Source organism: Postia placenta (genome assembly GCF_002117355.1).
Source record: "Postia placenta MAD-698-R-SB12 unplaced genomic scaffold POSPLAscaffold_2, whole genome shotgun sequence".
Taxonomy (NCBI): Eukaryota; Fungi; Basidiomycota; class Agaricomycetes; order Polyporales; family Adustoporiaceae; genus Rhodonia; species Rhodonia placenta.
Window position 1 is genome coordinate 2,624,069 of NW_020169833.1, and position 20,900 is coordinate 2,644,968.

General features: G+C 59.3%; 6 protein-coding genes across 6 annotated transcripts; 4 read left to right on the forward strand and 2 right to left on the reverse strand.

Annotated features, from left to right (window-relative positions):
* Window positions 1-583: 583 nt before the first annotated feature.
* POSPLADRAFT_1043907 (hypothetical protein) lies at window positions 584-2,012 on the reverse strand (the record flags this gene model as incomplete). Its single annotated transcript, XM_024478410.1, has 3 exons — window positions 584-1,077; window positions 1,613-1,749; window positions 1,981-2,012. The coding sequence occupies 3 exons, from the start codon at window positions 2,010-2,012 to the stop codon at window positions 584-586; spliced, it is 663 nt and encodes a 220-aa protein (XP_024343274.1).
* Window positions 2,013-3,208: 1,196 nt separating this feature from the next.
* On the forward strand, window positions 3,209-4,593 carry POSPLADRAFT_1133548 (hypothetical protein; the record flags this gene model as incomplete). The annotated part of the gene is made up of 6 exons (XM_024484361.1): window positions 3,209-3,436; window positions 3,518-3,636; window positions 3,691-3,842; window positions 3,904-4,028; window positions 4,109-4,381; window positions 4,435-4,593. 6 exons carry the CDS (start codon window positions 3,209-3,211, stop codon window positions 4,591-4,593), a joined length of 1,056 nt encoding a protein of 351 aa, XP_024343275.1.
* A 1,032-nt stretch (window positions 4,594-5,625) lies between these two features.
* POSPLADRAFT_1166506 (hypothetical protein) lies at window positions 5,626-6,411 on the forward strand. The gene is made up of 5 exons (XM_024487923.1): window positions 5,626-5,745; window positions 5,811-5,902; window positions 5,966-6,144; window positions 6,207-6,288; window positions 6,341-6,411. The coding sequence occupies exons 1-5, from the start codon at window positions 5,724-5,726 to the stop codon at window positions 6,380-6,382; spliced, it is 417 nt and encodes a 138-aa protein (XP_024343276.1). The 5' UTR covers window positions 5,626-5,723; the 3' UTR covers window positions 6,383-6,411.
* A 1,603-nt stretch (window positions 6,412-8,014) lies between these two features.
* POSPLADRAFT_1177961 (hypothetical protein) lies at window positions 8,015-12,050 on the forward strand (the record flags this gene model as incomplete). The annotated part of the gene is made up of 8 exons (XM_024488556.1): window positions 8,015-8,659; window positions 8,765-8,896; window positions 8,950-10,366; window positions 10,405-10,596; window positions 10,639-10,858; window positions 11,045-11,270; window positions 11,332-11,621; window positions 11,675-12,050. The coding sequence occupies 8 exons, from the start codon at window positions 8,015-8,017 to the stop codon at window positions 11,982-11,984; spliced, it is 3,432 nt and encodes a 1,143-aa protein (XP_024343277.1). The 3' UTR covers window positions 11,985-12,050.
* On the reverse strand, window positions 11,994-12,555 carry POSPLADRAFT_1038637 (hypothetical protein). The gene has a single exon (XM_024477416.1). The coding sequence runs from the start codon at window positions 12,287-12,289 to the stop codon at window positions 12,026-12,028; it is 264 nt and encodes an 87-aa protein (XP_024343278.1). The 5' UTR covers window positions 12,290-12,555; the 3' UTR covers window positions 11,994-12,025.
* A 498-nt stretch (window positions 12,556-13,053) lies between these two features.
* On the forward strand, window positions 13,054-20,897 carry POSPLADRAFT_1043912 (hypothetical protein; the record flags this gene model as incomplete). Its single annotated transcript, XM_024478411.1, has 17 exons — window positions 13,054-13,170; window positions 13,254-13,383; window positions 13,816-14,124; window positions 14,538-14,884; window positions 14,965-15,039; window positions 15,182-15,360; window positions 15,435-15,491; window positions 15,681-15,766; window positions 15,892-15,972; window positions 16,175-16,393; window positions 16,526-16,670; window positions 16,862-17,025; window positions 17,322-17,425; window positions 17,908-18,417; window positions 18,578-20,043; window positions 20,131-20,395; window positions 20,475-20,897. 17 exons carry the CDS (start codon window positions 13,054-13,056, stop codon window positions 20,895-20,897), a joined length of 4,677 nt encoding a protein of 1,558 aa, XP_024343279.1.
* Between the last annotated feature and the right edge of the window lie 3 nt (window positions 20,898-20,900).

Here is a 20,900-nt window from a genome sequence, read left to right on the forward strand (position 1 = left end):
GTAGGTCCCTATGTAGCGTAACGGTGCCAAGCTCAGAGGTAGCAGGGATGCCCTGGCGCGACGCTAACGCACCCCAGAATCAGCCGGAGCACGCTATCAGCTGCGCTTGCTGCTAATAGGATCCAGATCTGAGTAGAGATTCCCAGCCGCAGAATCGCGCTGCCAGACTTCGCTGCATCCTTTAGCGAGACACGGCTGTACGCATTAGCGCCGGACGCCCGGGACGGCGGGCGACATCTGCATCAGGGGGTGCTGCGGACGTCACCGCATACGTACTCGGACTCCATTCGTGATAGAGAAGGGCTTCGTGTGTTATAGGGTCTAAATGCTAATGGGTATCCGGACCTGATACTGGCCCAACCTAAACCAGCAGAGCAGTCAGCTGGTGATGAGCTCGCAGAAGACCGCTGGAGCGAAGCGGGGAGATTCATTTGGGGTCGGTTAGCGGCGTTAGATTGGCTCAGGGAATCATGGTGCCAACGATGGTCATGACGTGCATTTCGAAGCCCTGGAACCGACCCTCGCAACGCTATAAAGATATGTGCAACCACTAACCAGGGTCCCGTTCGATCTAGGTAGTCACTTAGGCCCGCTGTGCCTTCCGCGTCCGCCAGCCCCCGTCTAGTCGATCCAAGAGTGCCTGCACCTCTTTCACAGCGCCCTTGCGCTCTCTGCGTGCATCTTCCCACTCGCCCTCAGTGGTGATCGCATCTAGCCGAAGAAGCGCCTGTAGCAGCAGCTCGCCCAGCCGCACATGTTCTAGCGCAAGGTCCTGCTGGCGCCCGCCGAGCTGGTTCTGACGCAGCCCGGTTGTCTGCGCGGGCGCTGGTGCTGGGGCGGTGCTTGTAGAAATCGCCCCCGGTTCGAGCGCGGTGAGGAACTCGTCGACGTCTGGGAGCAGGTTGTTGCGGACAGCGTCGAGCTCGCCTTGGATCTGTGCGACCGTGCTGGCCTCGGTGCGCTCGGCGGATGTGGACTTTTCTGCATGCTTGCGCGAGCGTTTGGTACTCGAAGGCGGCGATTCGCCGCCCCCGACGAGGGCGATCGTAGAGTTGGGTTTTAAGCCGTACGCCGATACTAATGCCACGAGTCAGTTAGTATGCTGCATTACGAGGATGCAAATATGAAGGGGCGAGAGTGGCCAAGTAAGAATAGCAGGGAGTCGTCGTTTGATAGGCAGAGATAAGGGTTACCGCTACGGATCATGAAAAAATCGGGGGTAATAGTGGTAATGAGCGGTTTGGGCCGCCGTTCTGTGAACGAGGGCACGACAATGATACATGAGTGACGTCAGGGGAATATATGCCGTGTCAGGTCGTGTAACCTTGGGAGTGCAAATGTTCAATTATGACGATGCTCGGTAGTTTGGGTGGCACGCTAGTGAATGATAGACAGACGGTATAGACAGGCGACTGTGACGCCATGCCTCATGTGTTAACACGAGCCGGCGGTCGCATCGCAGCGAAGCAACGCACAAGACGGACGTGTAGGCATCTATATTGGGTGCGCGATACCACGGTGAGTAGCGCCAGATGCGGTTGCTCCACAACGCCAAGGAACAGCGACCGAGAGAAGTAACGAATGCGCGCGAAAGATGAGAAGCGGAGCTTACATGGTGCGTTGTCGTCCTTCATGACGGCGCCGGCGTGGATGAGCTTAAAGGACTGCGCGGGGAGCTGGGTATACTCCGCGAGCTGATGCCGAATCGCAGAGAGCTTGGTGTCGGGAGGGGGAAGTGGGAAATGCAGCCTGTTGGCATAACGTAGCGGCGTGGAGGAGTGCGCCGGGAATGTTTCCGGATGGGGCGATAGTGAAGGCGACCGAGGATGCGGAGTGCATAGGACACCAATTGTGCGGGACGGAGCATAGAGGCAGTGTGGGGAAGATGGCAGGAATAGCGGCCGCATGTGGACGGTGTGCGGGATGGGGAAAGGGACGCTGCGTCAGGCAGTGTGCATCAGCAGAAGCAGGAGGGCGCACCTCTCCCTCCCCCATTTCACGACGTAGCTCATGGTTCGCTGCTTCTTCTTGTTCCGGGAGGCAGTCAGCTGGCCGTATGCTAGTCGGAGGAGAACGAGGAGGACGGGGACGGCGGCTGTGGAAGGCGTGGTCAGCGGGGCTGCGTGCAGGGTGAAGAGGTGGGGCGCACCGAGGACGAGCGGGGAGAGCAGGGTGGGCAGATCGTCGAGGGGAACACGCTGGATGAGGGCGCGATGTGGAGTGCCACCGAGCAGCCACCGCATCTACCGTGTTCGTGGAGCGTCTCCCGGCGTCTGCGTGCCCCCGCCCCTTCCTTTCACACTCCGCCCAGCGGAGAATGCGCTGGAAGCCCAAAGAAGGCAGGAGGCGGTGCGGCTTGTCGGCTGGGGCTGATGTCATCTGCGCAGCCCATAGGGACCGCTCTCTACCAATTCCAAGTACAATCTATTCGCCGATCGCAATCCCGTTTATAATCCATCCTTCCCTTTCTCTTCCCGACGCTCGCTACCCTTTCTCCCTTTCTTCCCCCTCTTCCGTTCCTCCTCTTCCCGTTCTCTCCGCCAACCGCGTCGCCATGTCCGACGACACCCTCTCCAACGACGGCGCACTCCAGTCCCGCCCCATGCAGCCCACCCGCTCCGTAGGAGGCCTCCTCAACAACCGCCGCCCGCTCGGATCCACCCCAATCCCGCCCTCTCTTCAGGCCAAAATGGCCGCAGTGCGTATTACCTCATCTCGCTCAATGTGCTCTTCCGACCTGACACTCCACAGCTTGCACAGCGCGGTGCCCAATCATCGGCGTCCGTGGACGGTGCCGCTGCCGCGCTCGCCCGCACAGTCATCAACGACAGACCTGCGATGCCCGGACAGCTTCCCGCGTCGTCTCCGGGCCCCTCCCGTCCCACCCCAACATTGGGCGGCCTCGCTGCCCGCCGGAAAGGCGCGGGTCTCCCGAAACTCAGCCCCAACGATGTTCCGGGAGGCATGCACCTACCACCTCTTGGCGCAGGTCCGCAGGGCGCAGGTCTTGGAGGGGGACGCCCGCTCCTAGACAATGAACCAAGGCGCGGACAATCGAGTCAGTTCGCGACGCCTTTCTCGAACTTCGGGAAGATTGTGTGCGTGCTAGTCTCACACGGTGCCGGAGTGCGCTCATCTATTTCTTACCATGCGCCGCGTTCTTCGTCATTGTCTCCATTCCTACCGATCACCACGCATTGTGTAACGCATGCAACCTGACTGGACTGGAATGTTCGGGACCGGTAGCGATCCGTCCGGAGCGCTCAACTTCAGCGGGAAGGCCGTGCTGCACGCGCAGGGCGTCAACTTCAGCAATGGCTCGTCTTTTTCCATCAGTATGTCGCAGCTACAGCTCGAGGACGAGCTCGGCAAGGGCGCGTACGGGACTGTTAAGAAGGTTCTGCATAAGCCCACGAATGTCGCGATGGCCATGAAGGTGCAAGATTTTTCCTAAATTGCCCTTCCGTGTGGGGTGAACAATGACGCGTGATACTGATTGTATGCGGCCCATCTTTAGGAAATTCGACTGGAGCTCGATGAGTCGAAGCTAAACGCAATAATCATGGAGCTTGATATTCTTCATCGAGCCATATCTCCAGAGATTATTGAGTTTTACGGCGCATTCTTCATCGAATCGTGAGTGGATCGCATCACCGCATCAGCCGCTTGCTGAACTATTTGGGGTCTTAGTTGCGTTTATTACTGCATGGAGTACATGGACGCGGGCTCGCTTGACAAACTGCAAGGCGCGGGCGTGCCGGAGGATGTTCTCGGGCGTATTAGTGGGAGCATGGTCCGAGGGCTAAAGTTCTTGAAGGATGAATTACAAATAATCCATCGCGGTGCGTCTGGCGTCTCCGTCCTGCACAATTTGTCGGTGGCTGATTCGTATGACTCGTGCAGATGTGAAGCCGACGAACGTGCTGGTGAACTCGAAAGGTGAAATCAAGCTATGTGACTTTGGTGTATCTGGGCAGCTTGAGAAGTCGCTAGCGAAGACGAATATCGGGTGCCAGAGCTACATGGCGGTATGTGACTGTTAACCACCAGATCTTTGCTTCTTACTAATTGAGGTATTCCCTTCACCACTACCACTTACGATCTTTAGCCGGAGCGGATTAAAGGCGAGTCGCAGAATAACGTCGGCACGTATACCGTCTCCTCCGACGTCTGGTCGTTGGGCCTCTCGATGATCGAGATGGCGATAGGCCGGTATCCGTACCCGCCGGAGACGTACGCCAACGTATTCGCCCAGCTCACTGCCATCGTGCACGGGGATCCTCCCGAGCTTCCAGACACGTACTCGGAGGATTGCAGAGACTTCGTCAATCGGTGTTTGCACAAAGTGCCTGAGATGCGGGCAACGTACGCGGAGTTGCTGGTGGGTGATATGCGCGCTACGTTGAGAGGTGTTCGTACTAACGTATCTTGCAGGACCACCAGTTCATGCGACAAGATCGAGATCGCCAGGTTGACATGCCGAAATGGGTTGTTGGCGCGCTAGACTATCGCAAGCGGAAACATGCAGAGGACCGCCAAAAGAAGCTACTGCTGCAGGACGGCAGCACCTCCGCCCCGCCAGGAACATCGTAATTCTTCGCGACATACCGCGCGGCTGCCACCCGTGCTCCCTCCGTTGCCGCGTAGTGTCTATGGCTCCCGTGACTATGAGCGATACGGCGCTTCTGGCCGCGACATCGACCCAACGTGGACAACGCAGGTGCTCGTTGGGAGCTCGGTGCTGGCACCCATGTCGCGCGTGCGTCGCGTCGCACATGTATATGCCCGGACACCACGTCCGAAACTTTCTGGTCTTGTCTTCTCCTGTCCTCACTTATCATGCCTGCCTTGGCTCCGTCCCCTCTGGCCCCTATCGCACTGCGTGACACACGGCACCACCGATCGGCGATAGATCAAGGCGGCCTATAATACCGGCGCCAAAGCCAAAGCTTGGGCGGGCTAGTTTCATTGACCACGTCTGGTCGACTCAGGATCTGCAAGACTAATGACATTGTGGCACCCTAGGCCACCGACACTGGCTGGCGAGCAGTATCCGCATTTGGACAATGCATCGAGTTACCCCCGAACTTGCGCTGCATGGCATGCATGTAGTGTGTCCCTATGGCACACAAGTAGTATTTATCTCATATCTGTCGTCGTTATGATACTCGCGGCCGCACCCTGCTGGCGGGCGCACGACCGGTACGTAATGGATCCAGTACGACCTGCAGGCACACTTTACCCGGCCTGCGCCGGACGCTTAGCCTACTGTAATGTCTGGGATTTTGTCAATTTGCGATGTTACCCCGCCAGCCATGTCTACATACACGATAGGGTCTGCTGGTCTGGTTTACACGCGCTTAACTTGTATCATTACATACAATGTAACTTATATATCCTGTCGGCTTGTGTTGATTGTGCTGTGAACGCCTTGCGAAGCGCAAGTGACACAATCTTGCAAAGGACCTCAAGTTGAAGATGGCACCACTGTTTGAGCTTGTGGACAGCCGCGTCTGCATCGCGTCGGTGATCGCGCTGTACACGTGATCGCACTTTGCACAGTGAACGGGGCGCTCATGGACACGTACATACGCGTCAGGACACGACCAACACACGATTGCCTCAGTCTCGCCCGTTTTCTGTCCATTACCCTCGCAGCGCCAGGGCTATCTCTGCACTTTGGACTTAAAGCGTACACTACATACAAGAGCTGAGCAGTCAAGATGTGGCTTTCTGATGGACAGAGTGCGCATACTACCCTGCATTTATCCTGCTTGCGGTTCAATAACGATACGGTACACGCGCTGCAGAAATTGGTGTCGCGCTCACATCCTTTGGGGCGCTGTTTATGTTCCTCGGAGTGATGCTGTTCTTCGACGGCGCGCTGCTCGCACTCGGAAATGTAGGCCTCGCGAAACCTCTCACGCTATGGGGCGACAGTGCTGAGCTGATCGACACTATGTAGTTGCTGTTCCTCGCAGGGCTGACCCTTATTATCGGCCCACACAAGACATTTTACTTCTTCGCGCGAAAACAGAAGCTGCGCGGGACTGCATGCTTCATTGGCGGCATCCTCCTCGTATTCCTCAAGTGGCCGTTTGTGGGCTTTGTCGTCGAGACGTTTGGGTTCCTCAATCTTTTCGGGTGCGTGCGCCGACCTATGCTTGTGGCGCGGCAGATGCTGACCGTCTGCATGCCTTGCACAGGGACTTCTTCCCGGTCATACTGACGTTCCTGCGACAACTACCAGGCGTAGGGCACGTGCTGTCATTGCCATATATCCGAGATGTGCGTGCATCTGTCGACGCAGTTGATGTTTGAATTGACGCTCGCATGACAGGTAGCGGATCGCATAGCAGGCTCGCGAACGTCTATTGTATAGTCTGTCTCTGGAATCTACTGGTCCTCCGAAGAGCTCGGTATCCAGTTCTTGTCAGCGCGACAGTATCCCACCACCTTGAGCATACAAGTCGCCAATCCTCGTGCACTACAGCCGGTGGCGGTGTATTGCTAGTGTTCAAAAAGGCGTGTCGTGATTCTTTGAGGCCGAACGCTCCATATTGCTATCAAGGAAGTCTAGGCTCCAATATATCCACAACGAACTATGCGCCATTGGACACGAGAAGGTAGTACAGTCAGGCTATGCAATACCACGTGCTCCACGGTGATATAGGTCCCTGCGCTCACTCGGGACAAGTAGTTGTAACTGCGTCGCTTCCAGATACTCTGCATAGGATCTCCCGCCTCTGCAGAGCACCTGTTAGTGGAGGTCAACTGTAGACGAGGCAATCAGCGTTATGCCAGGCTGCGCCGTCTTGCAGCCTACCAGCTCCGTGATCAACTGGACCGCGTTCGGATCCATGTCAAGTGGTGTGTGTTGATATTGGCAATGACTGGTACTGGCTGCCGGGACGACAGCAATGGCGTTCTCTGGCCATATGTCAAGTATGCCAGATGAAATGACTCCTTATGCTTATATATGTCTGTATTTATCAGAGGACTGTCGTACCTATGACAGCGTATCTGCCAGCTTGGGCTCAGCCCCAGACGACCCAAGGACGCCTGAATATTATGATGATGACGATGGGAGCATCAATCCTGTAGGACGACGTGCCTCGCTTCAACCCTCCGTCCGACTGAGGACATCATGGAATGCGACTCGAGGATTGCCATATCTGCTGTGTATACAAACACCGGACTTAGTCACTTTTGAACGGTTGCTAGTGTTGATTTGTAGGCTCCTTGCAGCATAATAAGACGAGCGGTTCTAGCGTTCACATTATTGCATGATCGGCAGATCGATCTCACGACATCCGTTCACCGAGTGTTGACATAATGCATATGATGGCTAGACCGGTATGAGAGAGTTTCGACTTCGGACTTTACATGAGATTGCTCACGCTGTCAGCTTGAGCTTGAATGACGGGAATGCTTATTTGATTGACGATAGGAACGTCACCGTAGATATTATCCTTTACAATCCTTGTTCGTCCGAGTGGCTATTGAAATGTGACAGACATATGTCAGTTGCCAAATATGTAGAATCTGAACACCGGAGAACGCCACAGCTAGTGCGCGCGGAGTCAGAAACTCCGGCAATATAACGCCACGATGTTCGATCACATGACGTTGTTGATTGGATTCACACGCGGTATGAAGCGCGGGCGGCAGTAGGTGTGAGCTTTGGCCCTCCTCTTCCCAACTCCGTCACGCCCCAAAACATACAAATACTCTGTCCCGATTTTAACTATCGCTCTTTTTGCGCTCTTGACGACAACCACGACGACGACGGTCTTCAAGACTTCGACCCCAGCTGCGACACGTCGCACAAGACAAGAAACGCGCTACCTCCTGGCTTTGTCGAACAAATACTATGCTTGCATCTACCCCTAATACCGACTATGTCTCTCTTCGTGCCTCAAAACGCGACCAAAGTATGTCTCCGTCCTGTCGCACTCCGTACAGCTTCCAGACACCCCCGCGGTTTTCGGCGGCCAACTCCTACGACTCACCAATGCTCACGCCGTCACCTCTGAGGCGCTATAATCTCCCGTCCGCGGAGCCCATGGACCTGGACGACGTCTTCCAGTCTCCGGAGGTTTCATCATCCTACACGTATCTACCGCGACGAGCCCACCTATCGCGGCACGACGATGACGAGGGTGGCTCTTCTCTGGCGCCGCCGACTTCATTTCCGCTTGGTCGCGCGATGGCACCACCGACTTCGCCTCTTCCATTCCGCACGCCTCTCCGCACACCAGTCAGGCGGTCTGCGCGGACCCAGGGATCGCCGGTCCGTCCTGTCTTGTCCGAGAAGCCGGTGAATGCGCTGCATCCGAACATCGAGCTGGGTGTAAGCCTAAAGCGCAAGCCGACGCCAAGCATGTGCGCGACGCCGCAGCGCACGCGTGCGCTTACACCTCTGGCTATCACGTCTGTGACCCCACGTGAGCAGGGTGAGTCGGGCGTGGTAGCATTCGACCGTCTTGCACCACTGCCAGCGCCACGTTTCACGCCTCAGAATACAGGCGACACGGACCTCAAGCGACAGGCAGAGACAATGACGATGCTTAAAATTTCCGACCTCCGCCGTGCGGAAAATGAAAGCGGGTACGAGTCAGGTCCCGAGGAGATCGAAAGACGCGACCTCTTTGAGCAAGTAGTCGCACTACCATCACACAACTCTGCACATTGGAAAGGCAAGGGAAAGGCCACAGGGCCCCTCAAGGCGCCGGCGCTTGAGCTATTTATCAGAACGGGGCAGGCCAATAACGAAGAGGTCGCAGAGGCGATCTCACCCGGCGGCCACATCACGAAGCGGCGGGCGCGCTCACGACCGGTGTCGGCAGAACTATTGGAGTCGGTGCAGAACACACCTGCCATTTTAGAACATCAGGTATGACACTGCCATTGTTTGCCACAATAAGCCATAAGCTGATCGGAACACAGACTTCAACAGCCGCGCATATATTAAGGACCGAGTGTTCAAGTTCTGTGGCGTTTCCTCCCACACGACCACGCCGTATGTCGCACGGTTCGGATACATCGTCTGAGGCGGGTTCTCCCGTGCCCCGTAGCCGACTGACGCCTGGGACCTTGCAACGGATCCGGACTCAGTCGCAGGGAAAGGGTGCCATGAACAGGATTGCTAGTTCTAGCTCGGCCACACAATTCTTTGGGCCTCGGATACCTCAACCAAAGTCCACTACGAAGAAGCCCCCTCGCAAGCCGAATGTGGCGTTTGGCGCGAGCTCTGTCAATCGTCCCCGAATCTCCACCGCTGCACTGCAGGCACTCAGCCGTAGCGTAGGGGAGCGGCCGAAGGTGCTGAACAGGCACAGCTATGCGGGCCCCGACAGCCCTGCTACTCCCGCGTGGCGCAAGACAAGCCACGTAATCTCCTCGCCTGTTTCCTCGCCCGCCCCGCGTAAACGGCCAGAAGAGTCGTCCGACGATGAGGACCTGTTCTTCAGTGGCCCTCCTGAGACGTCCTTTTCGTTCACGAAGGACACGCCCAGCCCAAAGAAGAAGCAGAAGCGCGAGACGCCCTCGCCAATCCCAAAGAAGTTCAGGCCTCGCGACTCGGGTATAGGGCTATATTCTAGTGATGAGGATGGCAATGGTCCGCACCTTTTGCTCGACGATGTATTCATGCCATCTATGCCGCAGGCGTCCACCTCTGTGAGCACGGTCAACTCTACCAGCGACGACCAGGCGCTTGTCACACCCATTTCTGGGCCAAGTCCACACTCAGGGTGGCCTGGTACGGAGGTGGGGCTAGCCAGTGATGACTCGGCGGATGGCATCGAGGCTTTCATCCTACGCACTCTGACAGCCGGCGTCACCCAGACCTCTCAAGCGTGCAACGAGCCCAAGAGAGTTCCCGGGACACCAGTCAAGAAAATCAAAACAGCGTACCTCGGCCAACGACCATGGCAGAGCGCCGTCGCTTCGAAGATTGGCATTCCTGGCTTTGACGACGACCTGCCGCCAAAGGGTGGAAAGGCAAAGGGCAAGAAGCCACGGAAGAGTCTACCGGCGGCATTCCCGATTCTGGGCAAGGAGAACAAGACATCACGGAAGGGCAAGACGAGAGGCGGTCTATCTCGACTGGCGATGGAGACTGACACGGATGAGGATGAGGATGTCAGTCCTAGCACTAGGCGGGACGGCATGTACGACGGCCTCGGACTTGGTCGCCCATCCGGTGGTCTGCCAGGGTTCGCGCGGGCGAGTGGAGACGGCAAGGGCGGTAAGGGGCACTGGCTCATGCGCAGGAGCAGTAGCGGTGCCTTCTCGAGTGGTAGCGAGACTTGTGGTTCCAACAGCGTGACGCCGACACGAGCAACGCCCAAAGGTACGTATAGTGTTTCTTCCTTAGATCGTCAATTAATGTTCGTGCAGTCTGGGGACTTCCGCCTCAGCGCCTACCTGCTCCTGTTTCACCCCTCAAGAACCGGCTTGACTTCTCCGGTGATCATACTACACCGTCTATCTCATCCACTTCATCAACGGCCACTAACTCCCCCAGCGCCGAAGCGTCGATGCGACATTTGCGCACTGGCGCGTTGGCTATGCCGCAGCCAACGCCAATGCGTGCACCGACTTTCATGCGCCCACAAACGCATGCCCACCCAGCACGCGTACCGTTGGGACGGATGTCATCCCCCATGGATGACGGGCGGTTGGGCCGGTTCGACCGTGACTTTATCGAGGTAGACGAGCTGGGGAGAGGCGAGTTCGGGCGGGTGATGAAGGTGCGATACAAGGACCACGCACTCCGCCCTAGCCCGCGGGAGATGGGTAATGAATTTTTCGCCGTGAAAAAGTCGAAACGTATTGAGGGCTTCAAATCGCGGTGCGTTCACATTCCAATCTGAGACGGACATGTGTCGCCCAGATCACGGTCTTCGCGGCGCGATCGTTAGATTGTCTTCGGGCTGCCTAGCTGATCAATCCGCGAAGCGTGGTTGAGGCATTCGTTGGTCTCGTTATCTGGCGAATCCCGATCCCTTGTACTGATGCTTGAGTCTTTGTCTGACAGGCTACGGCTTCGTGAGGAGGCCGACATTCTGGCACATCTTGGAGCACGAGGCGGGCATCCGAACGTACTGGCGTACATCGACAGCTGGGAGGAAGACGAGGCGCTATTCATTCATACGGAGATTTGCGCATTGGGGAACTTTGCCCACTTTTTGTCAGCATATGGACGGTCATATCCACGGTTGGATGAGGGTCGGGTCTGGCGGATCTTGGCTGAGCTGAGTGCGGTAAGTCGTTTAGATTCTGCTGACTGATTAATGCTGATGTGCATTGTCGCTCACCTAAAAGGGCCTGCGCTACATTCACGATGCAGGCGTCATTCACCTTGACCTCAAGCCCGCCAACATCTTCATCACCGGCTCTGGACGGCTGAAGATTGGTGACTTTGGCATGGCATCGTTGTGGCCCCGCCCAGCGCCCTCGTCTGAGGCCTCGAGCGGATCTTCCTTTGAGCGAGAAGGGGATAAGTTGTACCTGGCCCCTGAGGTTCTGCAAGGGCGGTACAGCAAGGCGGCCGACGTCTTCAGTTTGGGGATGACGATACTCGAAACAGCAACTAACATCATCGTCCCTGACCAGTAAGTTCACTTACTTGTTCACTGCCGATCTCGTCTCACCACCCATACATCAGGGGCAACGCTTGGCATCGCTTGCGTCGAGAAGACTTCTCACAGATCGACTCTAGTCTTGCAACGTTGAGCGCCGAGCTGCGAGAGCTGATTCGAGGTATGATGCGTGCGGAACCTGCGCTACGCTCCGATATTGCCCTTGTCGCCATGCATACTGTCGTTTCGCGTGCCCGTGCCGCTATGGATGACATCCGCGCGGTGGACGGTGACGTCTTTGCTGCTAGCCCTCTGGGCGGCGTCAGCAAGGGGTTCTTGAATGAAATTCTTGGTGGCCGTGGCTGGGTGGACAATCGTATGGAAGTTGGCTTATGAGTGAGTGACAGGGGATGCTCTTGGGTACTTACGTCGCGCTATTATGGATCCATCTTGAATCTCCAATATTCCCACATCGACCCATCTTGTTTCACTTTTTTGGTCGATTCTTGATTGCACGACATATTCTCTTGTTTGTGTTCATTTTTTACTAATACTATTCCATGCGACTTGGCTTTGCGCCACCTTTTCTTGATTATCGCTATGTACACTTCATCATCAACCTGCTCTATGCGTTCTCTTTCCTCAAACACCCCCACGTCCCTTACGCCCCTCCCCTCCCTCACTTCTCGAAGACCGCGCATTGCATACCCACTTCATGCTCCTTCAGTTTACACTGTACTATGGAATCCCGCTTGATTGAATCTCGACATCTATTGACTTGCTCCTCGCATTGCACCTCAGTCTGCATTCCGCACATTCAGTACCGTACATACGACATAGTTTCTCCATCTACTATGGGGATTATCCTGGATTTCACGTAGCACGCCTCCCAGACTGTACGACTCAAGGGCAAGCTGGTGTTTAGATAGTGTAGAGAACAATCGCCATCGCTTGCTTGCACTCCAAACGCAGTGCGAGAACATCAGAAGTTGTAGCGAATGAATCTACTAGATACATTTCGGGTTGTGGAAATTCAGGATTCAAATGTATAAAAAGTCTTTGTAGCGCGCTTCTAGTGCAATCACTAGAACGCATGATCGTCCTCGACGTTGGAGTGCCAGGCGCTTTGAGTTCTCACAGCCATGAAGTTAGCATGCGAGCTTGTCATTGGCCCGCATGGGCGCCTGCACATCGGACCATGCTTCGCTGACAGTTGCAGGGAATGTCATGAGAAAATGCACCGAATCACGACTTATCAGTCAGCGGCCCTTTCGCCCATGATGGCTCTGTCAAGGCGGAGCGACTGCAATACAGCGGAGTTTCATGGCACAAGTTTCGCTGACTAGTTCAGACACATTACACCACGGCGCAATGTCAGGACCGGCGTGGCCTGAGCTTGCCAAGGGGCCTTGAGATGGATGGAAGCTGCGGCGCAGCAGCTGAGTGCGGGGTAATGATCCTCGCAATGCAGCGCCACAAACGTTTGTTGAGTCTGATCGTCTGGCTGCGCTCAAACCCCACACTCGTGCAGCGTCCAATGTTGCACAGCAGGACATACGCGGAGGATAGCTTTGAGTCAAGGGTCAGTGGTATGGTGTTCCACGGGTTCTGCTGACCTGTTTGAGCTTTGAGGCGCCTGTGGAGAATTCTTATCACGTCAGGTAGCCTCAGCGAAAGGAAGGTACCAACAACGCTAAGCTCCAGCTACGGTTGTATGACACGGTCCGACTGGCGGGCGGACCCAGCTGTACACGGACGGAGCCCGGGTCTGCGGTAGCGTTACGCGAGCCATTTCGTGAGCGTTGGCCCGTCTCAGACGACCCATCGGGAGACAACGCAGATGATTGAGGGTTGGTGACTAAGTAGACAGGCTAGGGTGGGTTTGGCAGGGATAGCACGCGTAGAGTCGACAAACTATGCGCCATTCAATGCATTCCGCCGCCCGCGTGGTGTCGATAGGGAATTATCTGCGTTGGCTATGGGCGCAGCTGGTCGCGACTTTGAAGTCGGAACTCAAGGCGCATCTTCCATATACGAAGCAAATGCCTGTCATCAAAATTAATGCCGGACCCGAGGCCCCCTGTTCACCACCGAAAGAGGCGGACAGAGCATACCTAGACGCAGTGGCAGATGATCATATTGAGATTCCAATCACCCGACGTTGCGCGTGGGGATAGCAGCGCAGTACGCCTCAAGTACACGAATAGGTTATCATATATGATCACAGCATTCAAGATAAACACGACAAGCCAAGTCGGGCGATGTCACAAACCCCACGCAAAGTCTATGCTGATGCCGGAAGTGCCCAGCAACATGGAGTCAGACAACCCGGGTGCCCAAAAGGGACGGGAACAACGAAGCAGGCACCCGTTGCACAAACACACGACCTGGAACACCAACTTTAGCCTGAACTTTGATTGGGCGCAGGCTCCTTATCGCGCTCGGGTGTCCGTAGGCAGCAAGTGTGGCGCGGCGCGAGGCATCTATTCTTACGACGGGCACCACTGCCACTGGCCGCCGGTGCGGCTAGCACTCGGTGCGTTCTGATGTGATCGCGGCATGCCGTCATTCAATGTGTGCCCTTGACTCATCCGGGTCGCCGCGCACGATGGCGCCGTTGACGGTCTGCGGGGAGGTTGGTGGGAATGGAGAGGCTGAGCGGCTGGCCACAGAGCAACAGCAACAGCAAGCGCAAGCGACTCGGAGGGCGGCCGGGCTGGTGTCGCCCACCCCACGGGTGCGGCCCAGTACCCGTCTCTCCTCATCTCCGCCGGCGAGACACACGAAGCGGGGGCATACACTGGCAGCAGTCAAGACAGTATAGCGTCTTGAACAGAACTGCGCTCAGCAGCCCTTGACTTGCCGTTCTGCCACGGCCACAGGTGTGTGCCAGTCTGTGCGACGCGCACCGACAGTGACTGAGGTGGGGCGCCATGACACCCTGTCAAGCTCTAGTCTGGCGGCCCCTGCAGCCCAACATGGCGCCATGCATGCACGCGTCGGGACAGGCGGAACAAGGCGTGGACGTGCGACACGCGCTGCGATCCCCGCCACCCCGCGAGCATCCCGCGGCGACACGCACTGGCAGATGCAGATTAGCTTCCGCGGCCGCCCAGGGCGATTTGCACCAGGGGCGACACGGTGGTGGTGGTGATAGTGGGACTACAAACAACCAGCAAGACCTCCTTGTCTTGCATCATGCACAGGGCCCACCACGCGTATTTCAAATGCTCATCACGCATAGCAACCGCAGCCCCGTCCATGCCTTGCCAGTTGCCCTTGGGCATGCATGCGAAGTGCGCGAACCGCACTACAAGTAACAAGGACATTTACCGCAGTATAGTTGAGTTTGGCGTCTAGAGCTACACATCTACAGCGTCGTGATTTGGATTCGGATGCGGATGCGGACAAGGAGGGTGTGCGCACACACGCGCGGATGCTTCTGGTGCCCGTACGCAGAGGACAGGGTTGCCAGGGGGGGGGGGGCCTGGCGAGAGGAGTCCGGCAACCTCGGGATGCGGACACAGCCACCGTGACGCTACAGCTCCCGCAAACGCAGAGTCCTGGCGGCCGCACTGCTGTTTCCTGCGCAGTCTGTGGTAGGGATCGTGGCCGTCGCGCGCCACAAAGGCTCTCTCCTCATAGGCACGGTGCGCTCCGTGCGCCCAGCGAATGCGAACGCAAGCGCAAGCGTCGCCGGTGCATATCGCCGGAAGGCACGCGCGACCAGCATCAGATCAGACTGGCCGTTCGCCGCCGCACGTCGGAACCTGTAGGCAGGAGCTGCCGAGGAGACTAGCACGATGAAACCGCCAGGCTCTGCCGTAGTGCGTGCATGCCGTACAGACACCGGGCGGGCGCCCCTGCGGCCCGGAGCACGACGCGGCGGCGATGGCTAGTGTGGTAGGTGTGCAAGGCACGGCGAGCGGACGCGCACGGGCAGCCGGCTCAGGCCCTAGGTTCCAGGTACTAGTCCGCGTTGGGAGCTTGAGCGCTGAGCGCTGAGCTTGGATCCCGGGCGAACCACAGCGCCTTCCGCATTGGCACACTGTTCTCGATCGCACACGATGTCGATCGCCCCCGTTAATACAGCCGAGAATGGCAGGACTCCGATGCGAGCGGCGCGCGCTCCTGCGTGGACCCGGGGGCTATAGCCCCGCGCGCGCGAGCGTGGACGGGTGCGCTCGATGTTGACAGCCAGACATCTGCGTGCGGCTTCGCCTGCGCGTGACGCACACACCAATGCCAGCGTGCGCCGCGGCCTGATGCGCTCCGCCGCCACGTTTATTCTGTGTCTCGACAGCCGCCACAGCTGCGCACGACGGCTTGATCTGCTTCGCACCGATGGCTTGGGCTGGTGTTGCATCCGCCCGCGACCACTACAGTACAGGCTACGATGCCAATTAATATCAATGCATGCTGGATGACGAACACACGATGCTACGGTCCATGGCCCATGTTCCGGCCATCTTGCTCGATGCGCAGTGCCCCGCGTACCGAGCAAAATGCCCAGAACACCGCGGGCCCTGCGCGCAAACCTACGAAGCGCAGATAGAGGGCAATCTCCACCCATATCTCCCTGGCAGCCTCCCAGGCTAGGGACGTGGGCGATCGCACCCGCCTCTATCTTCGTGCGGCGCCTGCTGTCGCACCTCCGGTGTGCGCGCTAAGCGTGGTCACACTGCGGGCAGGACGGAAGAGGACAGGGTGCCCTGTGTGCCCGGGGACGCAGGCCGATCAGTGGGTGCCGCCGGGCGAGACGTGCCAGGCTGGATCATCCCCTGGCGGCCAGGATGCTGGTGCTGGTGCGCTGCCAAGGGAGTACCACCCCCCTGGGCGCTGAGACGCCGGTGCAATGCTGTATTTGGCCTCCGTGGACTTGCGACGCCGCCCGAGGGCGAAGACGGTTGTCAAGACGCGCTGATGACACGGCCGAGGACAAGAGAGAAGCCTGTTTCAGCTCGAGTGCGCACGCTCGCTGGCACTGGCACTGGGTGCGGGATGGGTGACAGCGCGGGGATCCGACGAGAGGGAGGATATGGACATATTGTGTGGTCGTGAGGGCGCGCGGACGCACCGCGGGTGTGTCTGTTCGCCTCGTCTGCGCGGTGGGGGGTGCCCCGCTCCGTGCTCGACCGCGTGTCTGCCGTAACAAGTTGCCGGGGGCACGTCAGCCGGGGCGATGTGCGGCGGTGTGTTTCTGCGATGGGATGCGAGATGACGGAACGGACAGTGATCCTACGGCATGGGATCTCTGGAGGGCGGCGGCAGAGGCGCTGGCTGTCAGCGGGCGCGATCTGGTGCGGGGGGACGGCCGAGAATGGCAAGGGGGAACGGGAGACGGGTGCGTGGGCATGTGCGTGGGCGGGTTCTTGTGAGGCGAGGGCTGGTGATTGGGGTTGTCCTGGGGATGGGACGGCGAGCGTGGGATGGAAGGGTGAGCAGGGAGGGGAAGACGAGGAGAGGTCAGGCGGGCGTGGTGCGCTGCGAACATGATCGGGACGCGAAGTTGGCCGGAATAAGCATGGAATACGTAAAGCAGATCTGGGAGCTCTGGGCCGTGGTCGGTGCGCGAGTTCGATCCCGGCAAGTGCCATCTGTCCGCCTGATCATCGTCTGTGTGCTCTCGCCCACTCCCTCCTCCCTCTCTCTCTCCTGCTCCCACCGCGTACACGGCTGCCGACACCGCGCCGAGACGCCAAATCTTCAGGCTCTCGACCCATCTTCTGCTAGCCCATAACAGGTGCGCAGCCAAGATCGCCCTGCCTGCGCCCGTGCCCGTGCAGACGCCGCACTATCCTCGTCTTGTTCCTGGCGACGCACTCGCACCTGCACCTGTCTTTACCCTTACAGCATCCTCCGCAGGCCCGCGACTCGACAGATCCCGTCGCGTCGTCTCCCACTCCACTCTCCTCCCTGACTACCGCTCCTCTGGCCCTCCGATCGCACACCACATACCACCGTGCTAGTCCACCCACTAGTCCCTCTCCTTGTCTCCCCAGGCACATCCCTGCTTTCCCCACCCGCCTCTCCTTCTCTCTTTCCTCCGACAGCACTTGAGCATCGCCCCCTGCTCCGTCCTCCAGCTGGCGTTTCAGTGCGGTAGCCCCCAGCGCCCCGCCCACGCTTGCCGGCGATCGAGCCGTGCATCTGCATCTGCATTTTCGCGTCGCACGTCCAGCTCTCCCAGATCTATCGCCGTCCGCGCTTCTCATCCTATTGCCCCCGCCTGCCAATCCTCAATCACCTGCACCCGGCCTCGGACTCCCCGCCAGCACCAGCACCTAATCATACCCATCCACACACCACATAAATGCAGCACTGCCCCCCGACCCTCGACGCCCTCCAGTTTCGCCGTGCTTCCTTTCCCCAACTCCCCTTCCAGGCCGACGCGTTCCGTGGTCCCTCCTCCTCCTCGTCGCACATCTATCCCGACTCCCGTTCGCATCTGCACCATACACCGTCCCTCTCCGCCCCCGCATTCTCTTCGCCAGCACATCCGCATCCACACCCCGCCCGTACCCATCCTCAGCACCTGCACTCGCACCCGCACCCACATTCCTCGCCCGCGTCCGCGTCCGCATCCAGCGCGCCCGTCGGCCAGACCACCACCTGCATCCCGTCGCTCATCCCGCCCGGTATGGACCCCGCGCAGGTCGACATGCGCAACTTCTACCCGTACCAGCCGAACGAGGTCAAGCACCGCAAGCGCACGACGCGCTCGCAGCTCAAGGTCCTCGAGGACGTCTACAAGTCCGACACCAAGCCCAACGCGGCCCTCCGCAAGAAGCTCGCCACCGAGCTCCAGATGAAACCGCGCGGCGTCCAGGTGCGTGTCCCTGCTATGTGCGTCCGGCCGAATTCGCTGACGATGATCCTTGTTTCTTCCTCTTCCATCTGTGCGGTGCCTATTCGCGGTGCTGCTGTTTGTGTCGTGTGGTGCGTGTGGGCGCTGATGCGATTGCGGTCGTGGTGCCCGCGGCGTGCAGGTTTGGTTTCAGAATCGCCGCGCAAAGTCAAAGATGCTTGCGAAGAAGGCGGCGGCCGCGCGCCCAGCGTCTTCCTCTGCGAGCACCGTGCGCGAAAACAGCGCGAGTCCCTCGCCGCCGCCCTCGCCCGCGCTGCAGGCGCTGGACCTGACCGAGCGAATGCAGGAGAGCTTCGACCCGGACGCGCTCTCACCGCAAGGGGAGGCGCACGCCCATGGACGTGAGGGCTCGGGGACGTCGTCTTCGAGCTCTTCGGGAGACACGGTCACGTACGCGTGCACCTCGCCGACCCCGCGAAACGGCATGGCCGAGCACCGGCATCAGCATCCGGGCACGGCGTCACCGACGATGCTGTCCCACCCTCCAAACGCACACCCACTACCGCCGCGCAGCGACTCGCTCCCCGACATCGCGATGCACTTCGACGTGCCCTTCGCGTCGCCCTCGCCGGCGGAGTCGAGCGCGCACCAGCACCAGCACCAGCACCAGCATGACAACGACAGCGCGTTCGGCGCGTACACCCTGTCCGCGCTTCCGTTGCGCCCCGGCAGACACCACGAGCACGAGCACGCGCACGGCCCGTACAGCAGCAGCGCGCTCGCGCCGCCCGCGCACGACCTCCTCGCGCACCGGCGGCCGTCGCTCCCGATCCTCCCCATGGCCCAGTACCACGCGCGCGCGTACGGCCAGGGCAGCCCGTACGTGTCTGCGTCTGCGGCGCCCGCGTATGACCCGGCGCTGCGCCGCGCGTCGATCGCGGTCCCGGCGGACGGGCATGCGATGCGGCTCTGCATGCACCCGTACGCGTACGTCGCGGCCGCGGCGAACCACCAGGGCCCGAGCGCGAGCCGGAACCTGAGCCCAGACGCGGATATGCGCTTGAGCCCGAACATGGATCGAAACTTGAGCCCGAACATGGATCGAAACTTGAGCCTGAACGCGAGACTGCGCGTGAGCATGAACGACCAGGAGCCTGTATTCCCGCGCGCGCGGTACGCGATGGCGCTGGAGCCCGTGAGCCCGCACACGCAGGCGCCGCCGCCGAACATCTCGGCGCGGTATGGGCTGCTCGCGCACGGTGCGGGCGGGCATGGGCATGGCGCGTATGTGATGTCGACGCGCGAGATGGGCCCGCCGATCCCGGGGCCGCTGCCCGCGCCGGGCTTCTCGTTTGGCGCGCCTGCGGGCGGCTTCGAGGGGTACGATGCGGGTGCGAGCGAGGGCGAGGGCGCGTACAGCACGGACAAGGGTGCATATAGCACGGGTGACGGCGCGTACAGTACGGTGCACCGGGGCTCGCTCTCGAGCGAGGCGGACACGGAGGGCAGCGAGTACGACGCGGTGTCGCGGTTTGGCAGTGTGGCGAGCGTGGCGGGGAGCGAGACGAGCTGGACGAGCTACTATGAGAGCGACGATGGCGGGATGAAGGAGGGCGCGGCGATGTGTGAGGAGAGACGAGGTAGCTGGTGAGTTTTGTCTGGTCTTGATCCGGCGGGGACGCGTGTTTTTTGGTCTTTGCCGGTCGGTGCTGACGTGGGTCTTCTGTGTTCTAGCGGCACCTCTATGCAGATCCTCGAGATGTTCTCCAGCATGGGTGTCAGCTCGGCCTCGCATCCATACCCGCACCCGCACTCGCAATCCAGCCCAAGCCTCCTCGCGCATTGCAGCGACGACCCACAATCCAGCCCGACACAGGATGCGTCCATGATGTATGCGCCCGTCGCTGGCAGGAGCAGCCTCAGCCCGCCGACGGTGCAGCGGTCGACCTCGAGCGAGCTCGCATACGCGCTGAGCCATGATCGGTGTGGCGGGTCGGAGGTACGTGGTGGGCGCCCGTCTCGCGTTGCCATGCACATTTAGCTGATGGGGTGCCATGTCTTGTGTTGTGTTCTGGTAGAATGCCGAGAGGAGCGCACCCGCACTCCCGTCTGGCTTCGAGTATGCCGACCCGCCGCCTGGTCCAGGGGATGGCGGGAGCGCGAGCAGCAGTCCGCAGGGCCAGTACGGCTATCCGCAGGCACGGGACGGCTACGCGCAGGCACAGGACGGCTACGCGCAGGCACAAGACGGCTACGCGCAGGCGCAGGACGGTACGCCCAAGCGCGGGTACCCAGGCACCGCCTACGACGTGCCCACGTACGCCGAGGCGTACGGCCTGGATGCGGGCACGTATGCGTACACGAGTCCGGGCGGCGGGCAGGAGCCAGACACGGTGTACACCGGCGGCGTCGAGATCTCCGAGCGAAACATGTGCATACCCGCGTCGGCAGGCCTGCAGTATGTCGGGTTCGGTGCGTATGGTGCGGCGGGGTATTCATAGCCT